Source organism: Manduca sexta, chromosome 17 (genome assembly GCF_014839805.1).
Source record: "Manduca sexta isolate Smith_Timp_Sample1 chromosome 17, JHU_Msex_v1.0, whole genome shotgun sequence".
NCBI lineage: Eukaryota > Metazoa > Arthropoda > Insecta > Lepidoptera > Sphingidae > Manduca > Manduca sexta.
Window position 1 is genome coordinate 15005498 of NC_051131.1, and position 23633 is coordinate 15029130.

At 36.3% G+C, this 23633-nt stretch overlaps 1 protein-coding gene across 2 annotated transcripts in view; it reads left to right on the top strand.

The window, feature by feature from the left end:
* Positions 1-329: 329 nt before the first annotated feature.
* Positions 330-23633, top strand: part of LOC115450664 — a 32430-nt gene continuing 9126 nt past the window's right edge. The window contains exons 1-6 of one of the 2 annotated variants that reach the window (XM_030178731.2): positions 330-422; positions 2787-2877; positions 6602-6688; positions 14349-14470; positions 14735-14959; positions 15305-15463. In XM_030178731.2, the coding sequence (XP_030034591.1) occupies positions 352-422; positions 2787-2877; positions 6602-6688; positions 14349-14470; positions 14735-14959; positions 15305-15463 (755 nt within the window). In that variant the 5' untranslated portion in view covers positions 330-351. The remainder of the gene's footprint in view (positions 423-2786; positions 2878-6601; positions 6689-14348; positions 14471-14734; positions 14960-15304; positions 15464-23633) is intronic. The other variant, XM_030178732.2, reaches the window with a different exon arrangement.

Consider the following 23633-nt stretch of genomic DNA (forward strand, 5'->3'; position numbering starts at 1 on the left):
TAAATTAAGAACAAATTTAAAATGTATAGATGTAGGTATTTCGCAAATATGTAAATTTACAATGTTCTTAATTAATTAAAAGAAAGTCAAGAGAAGCGATAAAAACTGCGTTGGCTTTGGCAATATTATATAATATAAATATTTTTCTCTATTTTAGGATTTTTGGACTTTATTAACACGTTCTTTTATGAGCAGTGTTGCTTCTTTAAGTAACTCACTTGCTCGTTAAATATATATAAGACAAAATTCTTCTCTGAATAATATTGATATTTGAAGACAGTATATTTCGTCGTATATTTGAAGTGTGCTTTTATTTGTTGTTAGGTTTGATGGGCCGGAGGAGCGTGCGCCATGTCAGCGGTGATGAGCACGCTGTCGATGATAAGCGGCGGGCGGCGCGCACACCGCAAGCTCGCGCCCAGGTAACAATCCTCACATACTCTTCACATGATCTAACATAACATTTTTTTACTTTACACACAAGTCAGAGATGTGTGCTTCAGCCTTGGGCTCTAAACCTTCGTCTCGGGAGTCCATTCCATTCCAAACTGCGTTGTGCTGCTTACCGTCTTATCTTGGTAATATTATGAATGCAAAAGTTTGTGAAAATGTATGGATGTTTAGATGTGTGTTAGAAGTAATACCTGAACAATTTTTTCGGATGAGATTTGGCATACAGGTAGTGTATATCATCTTGGTAATTTGCTCATATGGGAAATTAATGGAATTCTATAATCATATTTCTTAAATATGGTGCTGGCATCGCATCGTACAGACAGCACTAAGGAAAGTTACCATAATTTAGAGAGTTTGGTAGTTGTCAAAAGGCTAAATCGATTTCGATTATTTATTTAAAGTGTGACTTGTTTCATAACAATATACCTCTACACATACGCGTATTTCACCCACATTCTTTCACCTCTAATGTATACACCATAATATTTTGGACATAAATCATACTCTTCACTGAGCTATCCTATTGAGAAAATTTAAAATTCCCACAGATTATACAGTGACAGTATTTTAAGCGACTTGGGTGGCGTTTCGGTATGCGAAGCGACAGATTCGCTCGATTACCATACTGGTAGCGCGTGTGGGTGGCGACCATTGGCGACTTACCGTCGACCTGTAATCGACGCTAGTGCAGCCCTTATTGGGATAAATGCAACAGCGATGCGAAATGCATGTATTCTTTGTAGCCGATCTTTTTAAAGGGCTGTGTGCCGCGCCGCACCCAGAACTGTATAACAAAGTACTATAGGGCTACTGAGCGCATCAATTCGACACATTTAAGGGCCATATTAACAAACCGTTATTACCTTTGAGTGGGATCTTAAGTAGACATTTAAAGTATTGAACTATTTAATAAACTAAACTTGGGCTGTCATTTAAGCGTCTGTGATCAGCTGAGTTTGTGTTGTCCAATTAGAATCGAAATTCAGCTAACTAAATTAATGTGATGGTATTTTGTGATAAGATTTGTGATTTTGTTGATATCTGTTTCTTAAATAGCATATATCTGTGGCAATATTATATCCTTATTGTAAAGATAAGACTCATTTTACGTGAATTTATGAAGAAATGGAAACCCCTGAACTCCACATATGTTAAGATGGTGCCTTTAATTTTACACCGTGTCAGCTGATATCAGACTTAAGAGTGAAACTGTATTGCATCTATTTATACGGTCCTAAGTCTCATCAAATCTATACATATTTGTTACAATGTGTTAAAAGCGAAACATTCTAAAGGCTTCAAACACGTTGCACACGTTTCTATTCTATCTACAGTTTTTTTCTTATTTATTCGTTCGCTTTCGACCACGTGACTCATCGCTAACATCTCATTCCCAAACATTTTTTCGTTTTCTATTAATGTCATCGATTGTAGAAAGACATCTTGTTTATAGCCCCAGAGTTTATCCTGCCCACACGCTCTTTAATACAACTCTTGCTAGCTAGCCTCGATAAAAACACGTATTTTAATGGCATTAGGTTCTCAAACTTGCTTAATCTCTACTCTCTATCAATGGCAAACCTATCTTAAAGTCGAAATTAATAAAATAAGGAAATCATCATATCAGGGCGAGTACCTACTGCTAGCATAAACAGAGACTAAACGATTGAAGTATCACCGAATATCCACTTAATTCTTTGTTGTTTTGAAACGAAATGACAAATCATTATTTTTTGTATATGAATTCTAATAAACTACCAAGGTCGTTTCTGGAGGTAAGTGTCGAGTTCTGACAAAGTCTTTTACCGCTGGTGGCACTTGGGTGTCGGTAACACGAGCCGCTTTGTTCAAAATAACTCACCGAGTCAGTTTCAAGGTCCTCGGTGGCATTTTTTTGTGTACATTACAGTATTTGTATCAAATTCCTATGTAACCGATACCTCAATATTTAAGTAAGCGTGGTCCCGTATCATAGTATTAAAAACCACGAAGATCTTCGACATAAAATCTATATAAGTAATATTTTTTAAACAATTTCATATACCTAACATTGTTCGCCTGGTGGTTAGCTCTGCGCCCACCTAACAGTAACAACATCACCGCGTAATTCAAAGTCGCATATCACTACACTTTACTGAATATACTATGTTAACATGCTGTAATGTCCTTAAAGCTTAAATCCTATAATTAGCTGAAGAATTCGTGGTACCTTTCTAATTAAATATGTTAGATCACCTGCATCTGCGATACAAGATTTATATACGAGTTTATATACGTATAGTATAATATAATATGTATTTCAAATGAATATTAATTAGTTTATTTGTCAGCAGCCGCAAGTCGGGCCAGTACTCGGACGCGGGCGAGGACCGCGCGCGCTCGCACCATGACCTCAACAAGCAGCAGCGCTCCGCCAGCCTGGTGAGCAACACTAACATCACGGCCTACGTATTAAACTACATCATACAATCTCATTAGTCTAGTGGCTGCGTACATGGACTTCGAACCGTGACGTTCTTGGTTTGATCCAGATAGGTAAATTAACAGCCGTGAAGAGTGAAATTTTCTGAAAGGTAACCCTAAACAACATAAATGTAGGTACTAACATGCACAATAGTGATTTGCAAATCGTTGTATTTTAATAAGATTTTACATAAATTATGAAAGGTAAGCCGGCAAGAATCGCAATATATGGACCCTTCACCACTGTAATTTAAAATTATAATACTGAATTAAACAAACGCACCTAACTTATCCGAAATAAGTATTTGTTGCCGACACAGGTTTTGACAAAAGATTTCTATTACAAAACGTTTGGTACGTTTATAATTGCGAATTGAAGACGGTCTAGGTGTCTTTCTGCCTATCTCTTCGCGGATAGATTGCGTCATTGGCTGCACCTAGTCTGAACTAAGTACATAACGAAACATCTAACAAATTATTCATAACTAAGTCGACGATGTTTACAAATCCTCGTACTAATGTATTCACTAACCGATCTCCGATCAAACCCACCTAGACAGTGATAAGTATCTGCAAATCAGTAAGACGCCAACATATCCTGGTGTAGGCGCGACCCAATTAAAGCCAATATCGGAAGGCGATGCGTAATGGTCCATTGTTCGAGTCCCGGTGGGTGCTCCCGTGTCCTATCACTGCAATTATACAGCATAGCGATGTTGCATCTGGTTCATTGTAGTTTAGAAATGTATGATCATTAATAATGAAATGTGTTATTACATAAATAAGTTAAGTTGTCTATCAATTTTAATATCAGGTGATTAGAGAAAGGCTTTATTCGCCTCTGAAATCAACTCACAAAGAATTGGCTTTATTCGCCTCTGAATTTAACTCAAATTGTCAGTTCCATAGGTATTTATTGATTTTTTTACTGCTCGCCCTAAGCATCTGCATGATGCACTTGGTCACAACCTTCACAATAGTCCCTGACCAGCATCACCACTTGTTCCCATATCTAAAACAACTACATGCTAAAACATGTACTAAACAAGAAGCTTGTCATAGCGCGTTATTACCGGCGTGCTCCGAGGCTGCGGGGCCGGCACCTACACGCTCGTGGGTTGTGATTTATCGACAACCATCCGAGTACTATTGATTAATAATTGGTTTGCGTCTTTGTTATTATTTTTCCTGGTATGGCTAAATGCGTATTACATGTAGGCCAAACTGATCAACGAATGAGAGACGTTTGTCTAAGTATTACAATGTTTACCGGCACCCCTTGTCGGTTGCAAGAATTATGGCAATATGTTAATGAATGAACAAATGTTGTCCATGACATCCATCAAAATAAGCCATTCTAGCTTTTTACCATTTTTTGTAGTCACTTGTTAGTTAAGCACACAATGCAAAAGTACACTCTAGCAATATTTATCCTGAAAATGTTTCATACTGTCCTCGTCGGGGTTGCCGATTAAGGGGACAATTGGAACATGAAGGTGCAAATTCGTCGTGTTCTACGGACTACCGCCTCGACACTGTCTAATAAACTAGTGCACAAAGCGGACACAGAATCTATTTCTGCCTTACTTTTTTTCAAGGGTAAAATAGTAATGTTCTCTTTATTATAAGATTGAAAAACTGATTCTTTATTTTTTACAAGAGTTGAATATTGATATTCTATTTTTTACACGAATATAGTCGTGATATTCTATTTCAGTGTATTCTCACAAGAATATCATTATTTTACACTTCAATAGGCAGAGGCCCTTAGGCGTGTAAAACAGTGTGACTTTTTTTGTAATAGTGACTAGTAACGTGTCCGTCATTTACCATGATAACATGAGTAATTCAAATTAAAAATGTATGTGCCTCCTATTTCCCTTCTGTATCCTAAGAAAGTTAAACTGTAGCTGCGTAGGTACGGTTACATTAGCTGCAGTTTCTGTTCCATCTCAACAGTCCCCCCTTTATAAATCACAACATTTATCAAAGTTACTTGTAATATGTTGTTAGAATTACTCGAGGTAGATAAACAAAGCGCACGGAGTATGCACGCTAACGATGTCATTACAGACATCCGCTAACCACAGTAATAACCGACAATTTAAATCTGATTCATAACTAAGGACTATAATTATAAAAAGTAAGTAATAAAATAACGAACAGAAAATATATTTTATAAATATTATATCTCATAATGCTCAACTAGAGTGTCTTCGGATCAGAACAATGCTTGCATACTTGGCTGCAGAAGTAGACGACATAGTGGTAGCTAGCCTGATCACATGAGAGAATTCGAAATAGGGGTATTTAGCCAACTATTACATGAGTTATTAGATTAAGTTATTATCTTTGTCACCAATCAAAACATATTCAATAAACAATCAGTATAGAAAGCTGATGCGTGCGCGTGCGCAGCGTGTTCGCGCACGTGGTTTTTGTTGCGTCGAAAGTTGGCGCATCGGAGCGAGAATCGGTTGATTCGTGTGATGTGAAATTAGTTCATTACCAGATATTTAGTTTCTTACGTCGAGGCAGCTCACGCGACAGCAAAAAGCTTACGAACAAATGAGAGATTTTAATTAAAGGTTTGATTTGTTGGTATGAAGACATGCCGCTTTACATTAATAAAGAGTCTTTTGAGTAATGACTCTTGTCGAAATTGTGAAAGAGTTGGTCGTCCCAGAGAATCAAATTGAAACATGTGATGAGGATAATGTGTGTATAAAGACATACATTATCATTCCAACTGAACTAACAAAGAAAAGGTGCAACTAGTTTAACCTATATTTTATCAAACATAATATGTCTTATATCTATAATCTTACTTACGTTCCACTTAAAATAAATCGAAAAAATCGTGCAACTTTGATATTGCTCGATATAGGAGGCGAAGATTGTACTCCACAATTCGCAGCTGAAGTACGCCTCTGGACCAATGAAGCTATGAACACGTACACAACAGCTTATATATGACACAATACCGTTTAAACCTGATATTTGGAGGCATATAATTACGCGCATCAGATAGGGCGCGACACGGCGCCGCTCCGCGCGCCCTGCGGACATGTTATATGCAAATAACACCGTTATCTCACATTTACGACTTGCACTCAGGTCTCAGGCCCTTATGTTTTGGGACACCAATTATTTATTTATGAATATTTATATATACGTAATTACTTTACTTTTTACCAGAAATTGTGGGGAAGTATTTGTCCGACAAAATATTAATATAATTTAGTTTCAAGTAGACGTATGAACATGAGATATATTAGAAATTAGAATAACCAAGTTTTATAATAATTCTTGAGTAAAGTTATGGAAATGAAGCGACTGCATTTCGCTGAACTTATTGGCAACGAGTAGGGACTGTGGCTCTAGAAGTAGTGAGCTCTGTACCCTGGTCGAGCAACGCTTCCCCTAGATTTTGTAATACAGTGTAACTGTACGGTATCTCCACAAAAGGATAAATGGTGTCTCACCATATATTGCAGGAAGGATTTGACTTTGTTATTATCTTCATCCACCTATCTGAAGTCAATATTGGGAACTAGTTTTAAACTCATTACAACATTGATAAAACAATCTTTCGAACCCTACTATGCAGAGAGTAGACGGCCTATCCTTACCATAATATTATATAATCAAAACATATTTGCAGTGTGATGTTTTGTTTCAGCAAACGCTTGAGGCGGGCGGGGGTGCGGGCGGAGGCGCGGGCGGCGGCGGGGGCGGAGTCGTCAACCTCGAGAATCTGGAAGCCAAGGTCAGTGAACCGGCACGCGCCACACTGTTTACATTACCAACTTATCAAATATGTAGATCAGAGGAAGTATTACTTAATATAGAGCACGAATTAAAACGGTTTAGATTGTACCGAGATCTTTTCGAAGAAGTTTGGGAAATAAGATATTTCCTTATTACAACTTCCCCACTCGTAATTCTTTGGTGATCATGGCAGTGTTAATCAAGGAAAGAAAATCTTTTGAATATATTATTGGGTTTCCAGCGTCCCTACTGAGCATACGAAATAAAACAACAAATCTACTACTTTGCGATGGTACCATTATGGTGTACCATTAATTGATTTGAAATGAAGAGCACTAAATAAACGCATTAAACGAAGTTCAAAAATGCTACCTTAAGTGGTTGTAATAAATAAATTTTCAAAAATAAACTACCGTCACGTCTTTATGTCCGAAGGAGTAGTTAGCAGTGGTACCAGGGCACCCACTTTACGCCGAGTGTATTCCGTCCCATTATATGATAAGGGGCCGAGCCTATCACCCCATCGGGCACAAATTCCAGATTCGAGCTGATACTGAGTAGAAAAACCCAATACAAATTCGAACCCGAGACATCAAGACAGAGCAGTAATCATGCTGCCTACGCATTACAACAACCCCACCCAGGCAGTTTCAAGAAAAAAAAAACTTTTAAGCATACAGAAAATACAAGATATTTAAATTAAAAAAAAGCGAAACGATGACTTAATTAATGATTTAAAAGGATAAGTTGATTTCGGCAGTGATTAATTTTATTAGTCACACGCCAACTAATAAAAAACTAGTAAAAATATATAAATAAGTTAATTTATAGGCAATCACATTTATATTCTACTATAAAATAAATTTATCCAATAAGCATAAATATATCTAACTACTTAATAAATAACACTTAATATAATAAGTAATTTTATAATCCTTGTCGCCATAACTCTATCAACACCGTGGCGCCGTACAAAAGATTTCAACGCACGGTTAACTGTCATTCCGCGCGAATACTCACTACTCCAAGACAGGTATAAATTGCATGATCTATTCAAACTCATAATGGTCGAGAAACTTATCTTAATAACTGTAGAATATAGTAATTTAATTACTTATACCAAGATAAGGTAATGTTGTTTTATAATACACTAAGTACTGTATAAAGTTATATGGTAGGTCTTTCGTCTTCAACCTACTGAATAAGTATCGATATATTTACGCCACGGACCCGGCGAATGACCCCGCTACATCTGATGATAAGCGGAATGGTATGCTGATCGTGTCGACTGACAAGAGGTGATTATCCCTTGCCAGTCGACACCATTATGCCGGCCTGTTTAAACCAAATATACGCAGGCTGACCCTGGAGCAAATTCTGTCAAAAACCAACGCAAATACTATTGAAGGTGTTAGAAAATAAATTGTCTAATAGAGGTTTTTATGTTTGTTGATGGCCTCCGTATTCGGTCAACTTAAAACAGGAAAGTGTTCTTCATATCGTGAGTAGATGTGTATTTGTTCTCTCTGTGAAGAGCATGTAACGAACGAATTTATTGTACTCCATTCATGAAATGCATAGAAATCTAACTCAATATTAATTTATTTGAAACCCGTAGCTCAATATAAAAACATCTTTAATTCAAGGTATTATAAGACTTACTAATATGACAGGATAACTTGAACACAAAAAAGAATCTTCCAGTGTAATTGCAAGATCTAATTTCTGTTATTATTTATTTATAGAAAAGTGCACTGCGCGTCCCGTAATTCAACCGTATAGAAAATCATACTTTTTGCTTGAAAATATAATAGTCAAAGCTCGATAATCCCTTTTAAGGCTTCGCACAGGATAACAGCCTCGTCAAGGTTCATACTACGTGCCGGGAATATTTTTAGTCGTACACAACCTATAGTTTACACACTGGACGCCGTAAAATAAAATATTTATATTCGCTGTAATCACCGGGTGACTTACTACCCTCGCTCGTATCTTTGCTAGTTCCCGAGGATTGTACCTCTCACCTGTCCTTCTCGCTCTTGGAAGTATGAGGAGAGTATGAGAGAGACAGAAGATGTGAGAATTGTCGCAATAGTGATAAGAGATCTCCGAGGTATATTATGATGTAAGTGGTATAGAGAAGGATTGTATGGCAAGTTATTTAGTTTAGTATTTTTAAAACGTAGAATTGTCTTCTTAGTTCTGTGAGCATATTGAAGTAATGGATGAATGAATCCGTTCTAGACGAATTTCAGTCACGGCGACCAATCAATCAAACAGAGATCAGCCAGGTATGCAGGAGATATTTTAATTGTACAAGTGTGTGCGCAATACACTGGTGCACTCTCTGTTCCTTCACTCGCGTAGTCTGGCGAGTCGGCAATCAGTCGTGACCGGAGAGAGATCAGGCGCAGGACCAACGGCGAATATTATGAACATTTTGAGTTATAATCCAAATTAACACTTTAACATAACTTGCCCCCAACTACATTCATCAGGCAGACAAGTGACCAAAATAATGATAAAAAATTAAATTCTAGTGTTTAGTTTTATGTGAGTCCGGTGCAATACTTAAAGGAAACTCATCCTCAGTGCCACACTGTGACTTACGTATATCAAACCCGTTGCTCCGGCGGTGGCTTTTCAATAATACAATTTGTTGCAGCGATGATCAAGATCTGCTGCTTTTTGTAGCGCGCGATTATACGCTCGCAGCGACGCATCGGACGCGCTTCTTGTGCAGCTTTTTATAAATACTTACATAAAAGGCGGTTTGAAGTAAAGAAAGTAAGGGACGACTGTCAAGTCAGACTCTGTAGGTAATTGTAATTGCTGGATATTAGCATCAATAGCATACTGGAATCTAACATTCGATTCTAATATCGGATAATTACTTGATCTTATGATTTGAAAGAGCACTAAGTTGTTCGAGATTATGATTTATAGCTGTTATGTTTAAAGACTCGGTTAGACTAATGGGTCTGATACGTTATGAAGTTTTGGACTTGTAAGCGCTTCGTAGCGTGTAACATCGGGTGGATCGGAATAGTAAACGCAATGGATAGTATTTTGTTATTTTAAGTATATGGTCCGTCACTTACCAGCTGGCTTATGGCATACTACAAATATATACATAATTCTATAGTGTAATTATAACTCAGTAATCTGAGTTACGTTAAAGCTATGAGTTAAATTAACCTTGAATAAATTTCGATTTAATTTACCTCCGTTCGTACTGGAGCATCACCAGTTTGCAATAATCTGATAAAGTTAATGCCAAGTAATATAGAGTCGGGCGGATCTGCATGTAATTACTACTTGCTATGCGTTTTCAAGTAATCCTCTGAATTACTTCGGTTTAAGACGATTCTACGAATATTGTTTATAAATTCATGTTGAACAAGAATGCTTAACTTTATCAATAAGGGACTGTGTCCGATTACTATAAACTTTTATACAAATAGGTTTACTGCCAAGCGCTTTTGTGTTTTAATTTAAATTTCATTGTAGCTGGTGCAATGTGTGGGCGAGTCCTAAACTTAACATCTAACGTCTTACATTAATGATTCCAATGTAATATGCACATAGTGCTTCGTAATACAAAATTTAGATTGTATTGCTACTGTTTATGAGCCATTGTGACGCTTTTCATCAGGCGAATGGCTTGATCGTCTTGTCCGTCAGTTGTACAAGAAAGTTATAGCGAGGAATATAACTTAGTACTTCAAGAATATCCTGCCTTAAATAAAATGCACGACCAGCAACCAACGTACACAAGATTTTAAATTCTGACTTAGTGACCCACGAAGTGTGTCGCATTCCAGGATCAGCCTGAATGTATCCGTTTACAACAGGCCAGCATAATTATGTCGACTATCGAGGGGTAATCACCGCTCGTCAGTCAACATTCAATTAGACCCCACTTCACTTACTATCAGGTGAACTGGGGTCACATTACGTGCCTGTATAAAAAAAGAATGAGGCTAGATAGCTATATTTTATTTTTAGTATTGCCAGTTATATTATTAATTTTATTATAGCTATAAAAATAAGTGAATGCAGTGAGGTGTGAAAATGAAATGTATTTGCTATGTATATCTGGCGTCCGTGGCTATTCCTGGAGGCGCAGTGATTGGCGGAATGCAACCTGTCGGTCAGGTCGCGCAGCCAGGGTCAACGGTCGTGCCATCGCATTATGGATATTACTCCGATGGCTCTATCATTGCGGAATGTTTAAGTTATTTTCCTAGGTCGGTGTCGTATAATACAGGGTCATTTTGACATTGCGTTACTAAATAAAACCACATACTCGTCTTCACCTTTGCTGACATTCTGCCAAAAATCATCCATTAATAACGAATATTTTCACCATAATTCCTGGTTTTATATTTCTGGTTTTTTTATCATTTTGTAATTTAATGCGAATATGGCGTGTGCGTGAGTGTACTTTTGACTGAATGTATGATGTTGAATTCTCTTAGAGTAGTAGTAGTAGTAGCGTTAGAGCGCGTAAAATTAAAACTACGTTTTAATTATATATATTTTTTTTGAAACTTACAATTTTTTATTTTACGTCTACGGCTTAAGTAACTTATTGTAAAGTGTCATTTCCAAGTTGTTAAGTATGTGGTTTCATTTAACTTAACGCAATTTCAAAATGACCCTGTATAATGATATTAATATCTTATTAGTCGTTAAAATAATCGGAGGTTGACTTATGAGCACTTATGGCAAGTAAAATCAACATAAGATATAGGAGCAATCTCACAAGTTTCAATTAAACTATATTAAAATTAAATACTCATATTATTATGATTTATTAGGGAGTATACTATTCTGACTTTTATATTTGGTCGGCTTATACATTTCTGTGAATCTTTGTCCTTAATGTGCCCGATAGAATGTCTTTAGCTTAAATCTCGCCTTTCTGCAAATGTAATAAATAAATAAATTCTCACTTTTATCGTTGTCACTCCGAAATCCCGACTAATTATCTTCGCCTTTGAATATTTTATACACGTGTTGTTTTTCTCGAATACTCTCCACAAAGACAAAAGAAATCCCCGATAAAACTTTTATCTTTGCCCACTTTACAGTGTGGACGAGCCGTTACTACCATTTTAAGTTCCTGAATGTTCACTCTTATAATCAGATTGTGTGTGAGAAAAAAGGGCCGAGCCGTCAGATAAAAATTAGAACACAATAGTTGGGAACTCGATAATGGCGCTGATTATGCGAGTTTCGTTCGCAACACATGTGAGAACCGAGCTCGTAGTACCGCGCGTTATATCGAGACTTAAGAATTTATTCAATTTCCAATTCGTTACATATTTCCCACATTACGCCATTAGTGTTTTATTGATTATGTTTTTATGGTATGTTATAATGTATTTTAAAAATGTATAAAATATTTTTTTTATTTTCCCACACTTAATAAAAAAGTAATTTAATGTTAAAGACGCTAACAAAATATGCTCTCTTATAATTTTTATATTCATTTCTGTGCAACGTTCCTTACCATTTTTAATAATTTAGGTGCGATGCATAACACACTTCCAACCATAGTGGTGGTGTAAAGAGGTCGGTGACAACTAACCATCAGGTGATGCAGTCATTCCCCTTCTATATAAAAAAACTGATATAAATCTTCATTACAACGCTTTACTCCTGTTATCAATGGATCTACATACCGGTAAAAAGTAATAAGAATTCATAAATCGGTTGTCGTTTCGTCAAACCTAGGTACCGACGGTTGAAGGCGGCGACAACTGGTGTGGAACGGACCGTGCGCAGGAACGCGCATAAACTACTTCCTTTAACCAATAAACCGCCAGCGATACAAAGACCAAAAACATAACCTTGGAATAAAACTATTTTTCGAATTTTATCGCGGATTTTTTAGATTATAATTTTCTCTCGACTTTTCGAAGACTGCAGCTTTCATGGTCATGGGGGGAGCTGAGATATTGATCGTCCGAAAAATCAAAGTTGCAATATCTCGTAGAAATCGTTAGATAAAAATATAACCTTGTATTAATCATTCCCATTGCTGAAGAGTAAAGGGAACCCCCCTTTAATAATAATAATATAATAATATCAGCCCTGTATTATATAATTGCCCACTGCTGAGCACGGGCCTCCTCTACTACTGAGAGGGATTAGGCCTTAGTCCACCACGCTGGCCTAGTGCGGATTGGTAGACTTCACACACCTTCGAAATTCCTATAGAGAACTACCAGTACCAGTACCCACGTACCTACATAAACAATATCAAATTAACGTATCCATCATATCTCAAACCATCAGACATCTAAATCCATTATTACTCTAAAACAACTAAAACACCTACATTACGCGTAATTACCTCAACATCACGTATAAACTGTAATTTTACAACCCGTAATATAGCAACATTAATTAATCGATCGAAAGCAATCTATCTAAATCATAAATAATAGAATATAAGAGGCGGGGTCCAGTGAGAAACTGAGCGACAGGTGGCGTATAAATCAGCGGGCATCATGGTCTATGGTTAAGTTTTTATGCGCAGGCGCAGCTCGTGAGCGCACATTACGCGGCAATAGCGGCAGATTTTTTAATCTGTGGTAATGTGTTGACAAGTGACGTTGTGGCGGCAGATTAAATGATGTCATTAGTCGTAGACAAGGATGTTAATGCTAAGCTGTAATTTAAAAATATAAGCTCTAAGGTTAGCGTTTGCAACATAACAGATGCAAAACAATACCATACGATTTACCAATCTTTATAAATCAGACTCTTTATTATTTTGAAAACTTTAATGATTATCTGTTATGAATAGTCTCTAAAATTACCAACTTTCAGTTTCCATGAGCAGAACTAGTTCCCAGAAGTTTATAAAATCTATATATATTACATAATAAATAATCTAGTAAAAGTACGAAAAGCAATAACAAGAATATAAAACTATGCAGGTATATTGCATTGCTAAGTTAACTATCGTTTTACATTTCTCAAGTTATATTCTAAACGATTATATCCCGTTGTCTATAACGAAACTACTTGCTCTCTATCATCAATAATTAAGACGCAAAGTTTATTGCTTCACTTTTATTCGCCTATGGAATATTAAGGTACATCAGACGTCTCATTAATCTTATCTCATAGTCAAGGTGATGCTGCAGCTGTACCTTAAGGCTGACGTTAATGCAAGACAGTTATCAATTTACTGTAAAACGAAAATTAATGAAAAAGACTTGAGGCATTCCGTATTTTTTCTTTTTTAGACAATGTTCGCGGCATTGCTAAAAGAAGATTTGCATATTGTATAGAGAATATAATATTAACTTCATATTATTTTGCACGTGACATTCCTCACATGTTACCTTATCAGTACTCAACCCAATGATAATAATTATTGACGGACGGCTCTCGTTAAGGCAAGTCAAAAGGGTAGTTTCTTCAAAATTTATAAGATATAATAAACTGTGAAGTATGGGAAATATTAATTACTACAACTGCCAACATGAAATATTTACAAATTCAGTTGCTGAATGTTTAATGTTATAATGTTATCGAAGGCTGAATGAATGTAGCGGCAATTTTGTTAGTAACGAAAACCAAAATATGCCATTTTAATGTTTATAAAGAATGTAAATGCATGTTTGTTTTGTATATAGATGGCGAGTATCGAGGTGTCGCTATCAGGGTCTCGCCGACGCAGCGCAGGCGCACGTGACGTCTCCCGGGAGCTGGACGCTCTTCGCAGCGCGCTCAGCGACAAGGACACGCTCATACAGAAGTACGACTAACCTTTACCTAATAAAGATATCGTAGATAAATGATTTAAGAAACAATAATAATAAACTTAACGTCTGCTTCTCTCTGTAAACACTCAAAGCGTGGAACTATTATGCATTTTAGCATCCTTTATGTATATTTCTAAATAGACATTAGACGAAACATTGCTTCAGTACCATCTTATTTATTATTCCGAATTCATAGAGAAAGCAATACTTCGACACCGAACACATAACTACAATAAGAATTATTCGTTTCTATCTAGCCTCAAGAAACAGCTGAGCGCTTCGTTGAGCGCGGCGAGGCTAGCAGCTCAGAGCGCGTCGCCCACCGCCTCCCGCGCCAGCTCACACGACGAGGGCCCCACCCTATCGGCGGACGAGCGGCGCGCACTCGAGGAGCGAGCCGCGGGCGTCAGGAAGGACCTGGAGACGAGGCGCAACAACATACAGGAGCTGCGACGGAGGCTGGATAACACGCATGTTACCGAGTGAGTTCTACTTCAATTTTCTAATATGTCTTTAACTAGTGAAAGACGGCAGTCATCTCAGCATATTTATCTTTGTCTTTTGCAAGGAAAACTAATTTAAAAGGACTTACGATCCTTCTTCATTACAATTTTGAGTCCATAAATCTGGCATTGAAAGAATATATTTCCTTTTTAGTAAATCAGCTCAAAGCTTCAGTAATTTCTCGGGCAACATGACATCAGTCGTGACAACAGTCTCATACTCCAGGTTTAAATAGTATCTATCCAAATGTAAAACTCGTTAGTCATCTAATCAAAACAATATAACATCTGAACGAGGTCGTTAACTTTCTGTACGGTCGGCAGCAACATAGACACACGCATCCAGCAAGCAGAGTTGCAGTACAAGCTAGGACGAGAGGAGCTGGAGTTGCTGACACTGGGCGAGCAGGCGCGCGCGCTGCAGCACCTCATCGACAGCGCAGCCGCCGCCGCACACCGAACCTCCACGTACACGCTCTACAGGTACTTACTATCATTGCGAGCAGGGATATCATAGTCTCAAAAGTACCTAACAAGAGTGTACAGTTGAGTAGAAAACTGTACCAAATTTTCTGCTCCTTATAACTGATATTAAACTAGTCAACCACAATCATAAACACCTATTATAACATGCAACATCCCTCGCAAATCAAAATTTTACATAAATTACGATATAACATTTTCAATCAGTAGATGTGTAGTTACTTTGCTGTGCGCAGAGAAGTCTTATAGAAATTAATTAAATCCCGTATATCATGCTGTGGAAACAGTGTTCCTTACGTTCAGTATAACGGTATCTTTATTTACTCGTAATGTTTATATGTATTCATGTAATTACGCCCAGCTTATTACACAGTATTACAAACTATAAACACTAACATTATATTAATGCCGATTATTGCAACCCCATGCTATTATTTATCAAACGTATAATTCTAAGCGGTAACGTAGGACGATTATTTCGAAAATTCGATAGTTAATTTTATGTTTTAGGAGTCTAATGATTATATTTTATATAATAATTGTAGCGGATACTGGCCAAAATTAGACAAAAAGTTGAACTTTAAAATGCTATAAATTGCATATTTCATATAATTTAAATTGAGAATGAAAACGAATTAACTGTTTTTACTGAAGTTTAAACTTTAGTTAATTATATTAGGTTCTACCGACTAACTACAGTTACCAAAATCAAGCCACTTCAGCGCGCTATACATATTATAGTTAAATGTTTTATGCTAATGATTGTGGAGGGAAGCGATCCGTTCGCCTGATCAAGCGCTAAACTGTCCACGAACAATAGCTACACCACCGACATTCCCTTGCTAATTATCCTTTTCCTTGGGTTTCATTTCACTCGTGACTGCCGAAACATCAATAAAAATGTTTAGCAATCAATGACCAGAACCAAAAGACCAAAGCCGAAAACACATTAATTCTACATCTCCAATGCGTTACGCAAAACCTATTAAAAAACAAAGTCCCGGATACAGTAAGAACCATTTGGCAATAATGCCAGCATTGACCAGCGCTGGCAGAGCTGCAGACAGCGCCGAACAATGGGCATGGCGTAACAAACATAACAATTACCGGCAGTCTGGCCGCCTCTGATAGCGCACCTCCGCTTTCCGCTTAAATAAGTTGCTAAACGATCTCTAGACTGTATTCTATATAAAGAAGATTCTACAATCAACTCTTACGCATGGAAAAAAATACATTCACAAAGAATTATTGTTATCCCGACATACTATAACATATCAAAAATACAGTGTAAAAGGGTGGTCCAACGATAGATTTGAAAAGGCGTATTCTAGGACCAATGGTATAGTGATGGAGAGAAAGGGGGGCCAGTGATTCGGCGGCAATAGGTCCATACCTGACGACACTGAATAAGGAAACCACACCTTTGATGTCTGCAACTCCTTATTTCGAAACCCCGGGGAAACCACAGTTTGCCATAGAATTACCGCCTAGATCTCCCGCGGCACAGATCGCACGCTCCTAATAGCTTTTACGACTAAATATTGCCTAGACCTAGACGTGCTAAGCTAGGCTAATACCATATTGTTTGTAATTTTTTCGATAATCTTCCCATGTTAATGTGGTTTACGATCGATTGTTAAACGCTATGTCGGTGATAGTCGTCATTAATTTGTTTGGGATCGTTACTTGAATGTATCGCTAGAATGTGTTCTTGATATAGCTTTCAAAATATATATTTTATGTGATATTTTTTAGTTCTTTGTGTTGAAAAGACAAGAATAAAAGCCATTAAAATAATGATGATGCAGATCATCTCATTAGCAACTTGCTAACGAACTTGTGAAGGATGCTCAGTTCAGGAAACTAAATATTGTGTTAATACATAAATACAAAAAAAAACATTATAATTACGTCGCATTGTAATTTGTCCAAACATGGCGAATTACTCGACATTTATCGTTTGCACAAAGACATATTTCAAATTAGCGAACAATACTTATCGTAAACGAAATCATAGTCTTCAACAAATCTTTGTTTCTTAATATGAAACGTCAAGCAAGCGGCGTACACGCGTGTTTTGTAATTGTTTCTCACAACTTAAGCAGTCGTGGAAGCCGGAACTGTTGTAAATCACGCTAACTGTTTAATTGGATACAATTTTAGATGCGTGGAAAGCCACTGCGGGAGCAATTAGATAGCACGGCATAATTGTATCGATCATTGAGTGTTAACGTTTATCGCTCGACGACTTTTTCCAAACTTTGTAGTATAGTATGTATAATATATACCTTATTTTATTGATATCTTTTCTGATCCCCTTTGTAAATTTAAAAACAATGTTAAAAAGGTAATTTATATAGATTATGGCTTAATTTAATTTAATAGTGTATTTTTGTTCGTTTTAATGATTTATTTTTTTCTTTTTATTTATATTTGTTGTAGTATAGCTTAATTTTTAGATGTTGTTGCATTTTATTTAATTGTAATAATGCTTTGTTACTTATAATTTGAATTGTCGTTTGCATCTATAATTGTATAAGTAGCATTTGAACAAAATGCTGTTGTAATCTATGCTTTTGTTAAGGTTTGATGGTGTTACTTAGTTGATGCAACTTTAATAATAAATAAATAAAATAAATAAATAAATATAATACACAATTATGTATAGCTGGAACAAGAATTTTTTGATAGAAGTTCCTAAAATATACTTACACCGTTTATACTAATCTGGAAAAAAAAAGGCCTACATGATAATTCAGGACATGGTCTATGTAACGAAATTCATTAAGAATCATTTAGCACTTTTTATATGTTTACAGACTCTTGCATTAATAATATTAGTAAATAAACTACATTTAATATTCGCCTGACAATTTAAGTTTCTGCATCTATAAGATTCTAACATAAACTAATACTAAATATATCGCTGGATATTCCGCCATACCAATACTTTCCCCGGCGTTCATTAGGGCCCTTGTCCCCTACCACGGGTAGAACAAAAAGTCGATCACATTTGCATAATCTGCGGCTCCCACGGTGCCTCGATGGAGTGGAACAATAACATCATTAAAGCAAACAATCGTGGAACGTCGGTAGGGTGTGCGGTCTGCGGTTAGGTCCGCGGTAATATATACGGTGATATACTGACCTACTCTTCGTTCTTTTCCTTGATTACTATAAGATTATAGAAAACATACGTAAGCTTGCCTTTATTCACGAGCGGTAGGCAGAAGCGTAACTAATAACTATTGCAACAAAATTTTATCTAATACTTGAATTGACTCAGAATGAGACAGAGGACGAGCTTAATAAAAGACATAACAAAGGACAAGCGAGATTTAATAAGGTTTTCGTGGTAGTCGGTGCCTGTAGCATAGTCAAAGTTCATAAACAGTTGCCACCCTCTGCCTTCTGATGAAGTAAATGAAAAAAAAAATACAAATAAATTCAACATCGTTTTGCCAACGATCCCGGCGCCTGAAAATGTTGTTGAACTTATTAGTGGCTATTTAAAATAAAAACCTTACTGAGTTGTTTATAAATTTTTATTCATAAAATATTTTATATTTATCTACAGCATAAATCAGGAACATTTTACGTTGTACAAATTCCACCTGAGGTCACCTGCTACTGGTAGTTTAAAAATGCAGCTTCTGCGGAATTTTGTAACCAGATAAGTGCCAAGTAACCCTGCCAATGCACACTACATCATTTAATAAAATAAATATTATATTTTTAAAATTTTTATCCAGACAGGAAAGTGTAAAAACGTAATATTTTTATATTGAAAAAACAAATTACCCGGCGGTAACCAATAGTACCTACCACTCTTGAACCTACGAGAAATCACTAAGAGATAACAAAAAGTATTATAGACACCCACGATGTAGAAAATATATTTGTTGCCGACTTTTAAGAATAAAAAATATAGAAGGAAAAGTAATTCATTAGATTTCTGGTAGCTAAGTAAGCCACATACCCTGCGTTCGCGGGTTAATACGCGCATATCAGCCATCCCGCATGCGCTCGCGCCACGCTCCGATGATAAGATGCTATCGCGTGAAATACGCCCCGCTCCTTACGCGGAATCTTCGCGCATCGCCTTTAAAGGATGCGCGCTTTGTCATAACGCCTTCTACGGTTTTTGAGGATAGGTTAAATATTTAAATTATTTTATTTAGAACGATAGACAGGTTTTATATAGGGTTTTATATATTGGTTTTGACTTTAGAAACTTTACAAAATAATCATAAAAAAATCAGCAAAATGTACATATATATATATTTAGTTACTACATAACTCAAAATTGCGCAGAGATAAAGCATTTCTTAAGCATATAATGTTGTAAGAATTTGTATATTTATTAAATGATGTGTATAAATTTCCTGAGCCTATTGCTTAATAGCTTTAGAATAATTATAAATCAGTGTGTGGGCGTCACTTAATGACCTTACTAATTACATTCACAATTTAATATATTTCTCGGGGTCTCACTCAAGAAAAAGATTGTTCACAAGAACACAAATGCCAAAAGAACAGTTTTTAGATCTTTGTCTGTCTGCCTGTATGTTTGTACACGCATCACCTAAAAACTTTTCACTGATGTATTACTAGATGTTTAACTTAAAGTATAGAAACTATAAAGCGGTCTTTTATCTCGAAAAAACTTTTTCACATCGGCGGAGCCCCGCGCAGTACCTAGTAAACTAATAAAACCAACTAGGTATTCCTTTGCCTTGCTAGTAAAAAGGTTGAAAATATACGGTTCACTACATGAGGCAAATTAATAATAGATTAAACGCTAAGCAGGGCATGAGACACGCACGGGAGACGCCGGGCCAGCTCCCACGATCAGTGGATGATAGATGAGACATCGCAGGTAATTGCTTAATCGACGCCTACTGGAGTGCGCTAAAACTACGCTTTATACGATCCGGTTTTGATAGGAACTAAGGGGAGGGGGCTTGAAACTAATATAAAATTAGTCTGTTTGTTGTCTATTTGTTCGATTGTAAAAATAGATCGTAAATGTTTTTCATCGTATTCAACATAACATCGGAAAGCAAAATAAGGATATATGAGAAGTAGATAATGAATTAGAAAAAAGTAACGCATAACACTAGATTTATCGTAACTTACTGATATCCTTAGAAAGACCTGCTGAATCCACTTAAATAATAGAGCATCCGATATCTACGAGGACATTCGGTCGCAACTTCTCCCTCAGACATTTAGGTTGATGCAGGGATCAGAGATTCATTTGATATACTGATCGATGCGCTACTGCAGCTGTCTACCTACTTAATGACTATCCATGTTTAAGACTAAATTAGATTTTATTGTAAAGTGACAATTATATTGTAATTTACCATCGTTCATCACTTCTCGACTGCGAGATGCTTTTTGTGTCGTTCACGCGTATCACGTGACAAATTGACCCGCACATTTCATGGCTGTATAATAAAATTCCAACGCCAAGTATATTTTTATTTTTCGATTAGATATCTCATAATAGTAGACTTATGTCACCGAAACATGGAATACATATTATAAAACTTGCACTGTGTAATAAATAAACATAATCAGGGGGCTCTATTCCGTTTACGTGAATGAATCCATCTTTTTAAATTTCGTTTTAATCGAAAAACACCTTTATAGCCATATAAGTACATAAGGGATTTTTCGACACTTTTACCTTTACGTTCATTTTATCTATGAAAAGAGTCATTCTTAAGATTTGTATTTAAAAAATAAACTTTTTATAAATCAAAGAGTATTATTTTTTCAGCTTACTATGAATCTTTTAGAGGACACTAAATAAAAATCGAAATGTAATCGGTAAAAAGCACCAAATTAGCACGCACCGTGTCTAAGGTAAAGTTTGTACGTATCGCGTTATGGTTACGGTTAACTCGCGGCGAACCGATTATGGATGTGCTTGTTTTTGCAATATTTCAACATTTTACCGTTTGGTATAGTGCCGACTGCCGCGTATACGTGTTGTGTGGCTGAACAAATCTATTTTCTCATGATATTGCATTGTAGTGGGTGCTGTTTGCTGCAGTAATGGTTTCAGTCAAAAAAGTTATTTATTTGCATATCTAAAGGTGCGTGATATGCGTGTACTCTACGCACGCCTCGAGAAAGAACCAATTACCGATTTATTTCATGCTTGTATTATTAACAGATAAAGCGGCAAAAATACGTACAGGCTACCTTTAATAAAAAAATCTGTGCTAAGAAGGACCTTGTTGCGGGCGGAGCCAACGACAAAAACGAGTCCTTTGTGTTGCCAATAAATTAGATTCGTTACATCCACTACGAATACAATCATAACATCCTTTACTATCGTTCTTATTATTAATAGACCTCAATAGATACAACTACATATTTCAAATACATCTAAATCCACATTGTTTTCCCCACTATGATATCAAATTACTCACTCGCATGCTCTTTACGGGCGGCAACAGCAATAACTCGGGCATCGCGTCTCGTACTGATTTATATCGTCCACGCACCGCGCAATTTTATACCACTTAGATTTACGACGCGATCCTCCTCGTCTGAGATATAAATACGTTTCTAACTCGGCCACTTATCACTTGCAGGATATAGATTCTGCTGCGGATTTGAGAATATTATTTTGCTGTTTGAAGTATGTATAAGGTAGTGTGGCCGAAGAAAGCTCGGTTCCGAACAAGGCTTGGTATATTATTGTGTTAGCTTACTACGAGTTTTTTTAGTTCTTTTATTATTAAATTTAGTAATATGATAAGTTGCAATTTAATCAAATATTATTCTTTATATTTTGTCTTCAAACGATTTTAAAATTAGCCGGATCTTCAAGCATTCCGCTATCGAATAATGTATGGAACCAATCTGGAAGTATATTCTATGAAATAAAAAAGACTTTTTAAATTGGTTAATAAATAACTAAGTTCTGAGGTTACAAACATGAAAAATACACATCGAATTGATAACCTCCTTCTTTTTTAAAGTCGATTAAAATATTATCTTTTGGGCTTGCCAAAATCAGGAGTATAAAGCAATCTATATATTGTAATGTTTGGTTAGTGGGTATATAAATGCCAGGCTCCTTGAATGTATTATCCTACAACAGAACATGTTAGAACGAGCAAATATTGAGTATTTTTTTAAAACAACAATACATTTATTATTGCCATATTTTACTTACATCAGAAAGTAGTTTCACGTTGATCTATTAGTGTAATGTATCTACCTATATTGTATAGTATCAACTAAAAAGACTCTGCCACAACACTCAAACTCAAAGCGAAGGCGTAAGCGGGGGTGAGTCTTAATTGAAACATAGAATTATATAATCTGTTTATTATACTCGACGATTGTACATAGAAGCCTTAGCCAGTACAACGACCGCTTATATTCTCAACATATAAGTAAAGTACACCGCGCCGGTATAGTCCTAGAAGCAAATATTAACAGTTTTGTCTCAGAACAAAATCGAATCAACGTTCTCTTATCGCTTCCTGAACATTATGACCATTAATATTGTAATTTGTAGTACCGGATGATACGATCGACATTCACAAACGTCGGCATACACTTTCTCCATAATGCTCTACACATTGTAATAATCTGATATTAATATTTCCCACGGCGAGTGAAATTTTGTTAGAACCGCATCGAAACTGCGCGAAACAATGGAATTATGAACTCCTCTGTAATATTAGGCGCATCTTTCTCAGTTCCACACTCATAGTATAGTAATTAACGTAATACCAGTCATTATAACACGTGTGCTAAGGGTCACAGGACCTTCATCACTCCGTAAAATGACTGAACTCTGCTTGATAGAAAAAGCAACATTCAAAGTAATACGCAGTGTCTATCCGGTTCCAACAGGCCGGCATAATTTTGTCGACTGTCGAAAGAAAATTGTAATATAAAAATCCAGTCTTTTTCTTTGTATAACATACGCGTAAACATAAGAAATTATTATCTATTGATATATTTTTTATGGTAGCCACCAAGGCACGATATTCATAGATCATTCATTTTTATTGTACAGATCATTGCGATTGCATTTCACAAGTCATTATCGCGTTAGCTCGTCACCGCTCGCGTGCGGCACTCGGATCATCATAGTTCCATTAACATAGCGCGTAATGCTGCGTAATTTCTTATT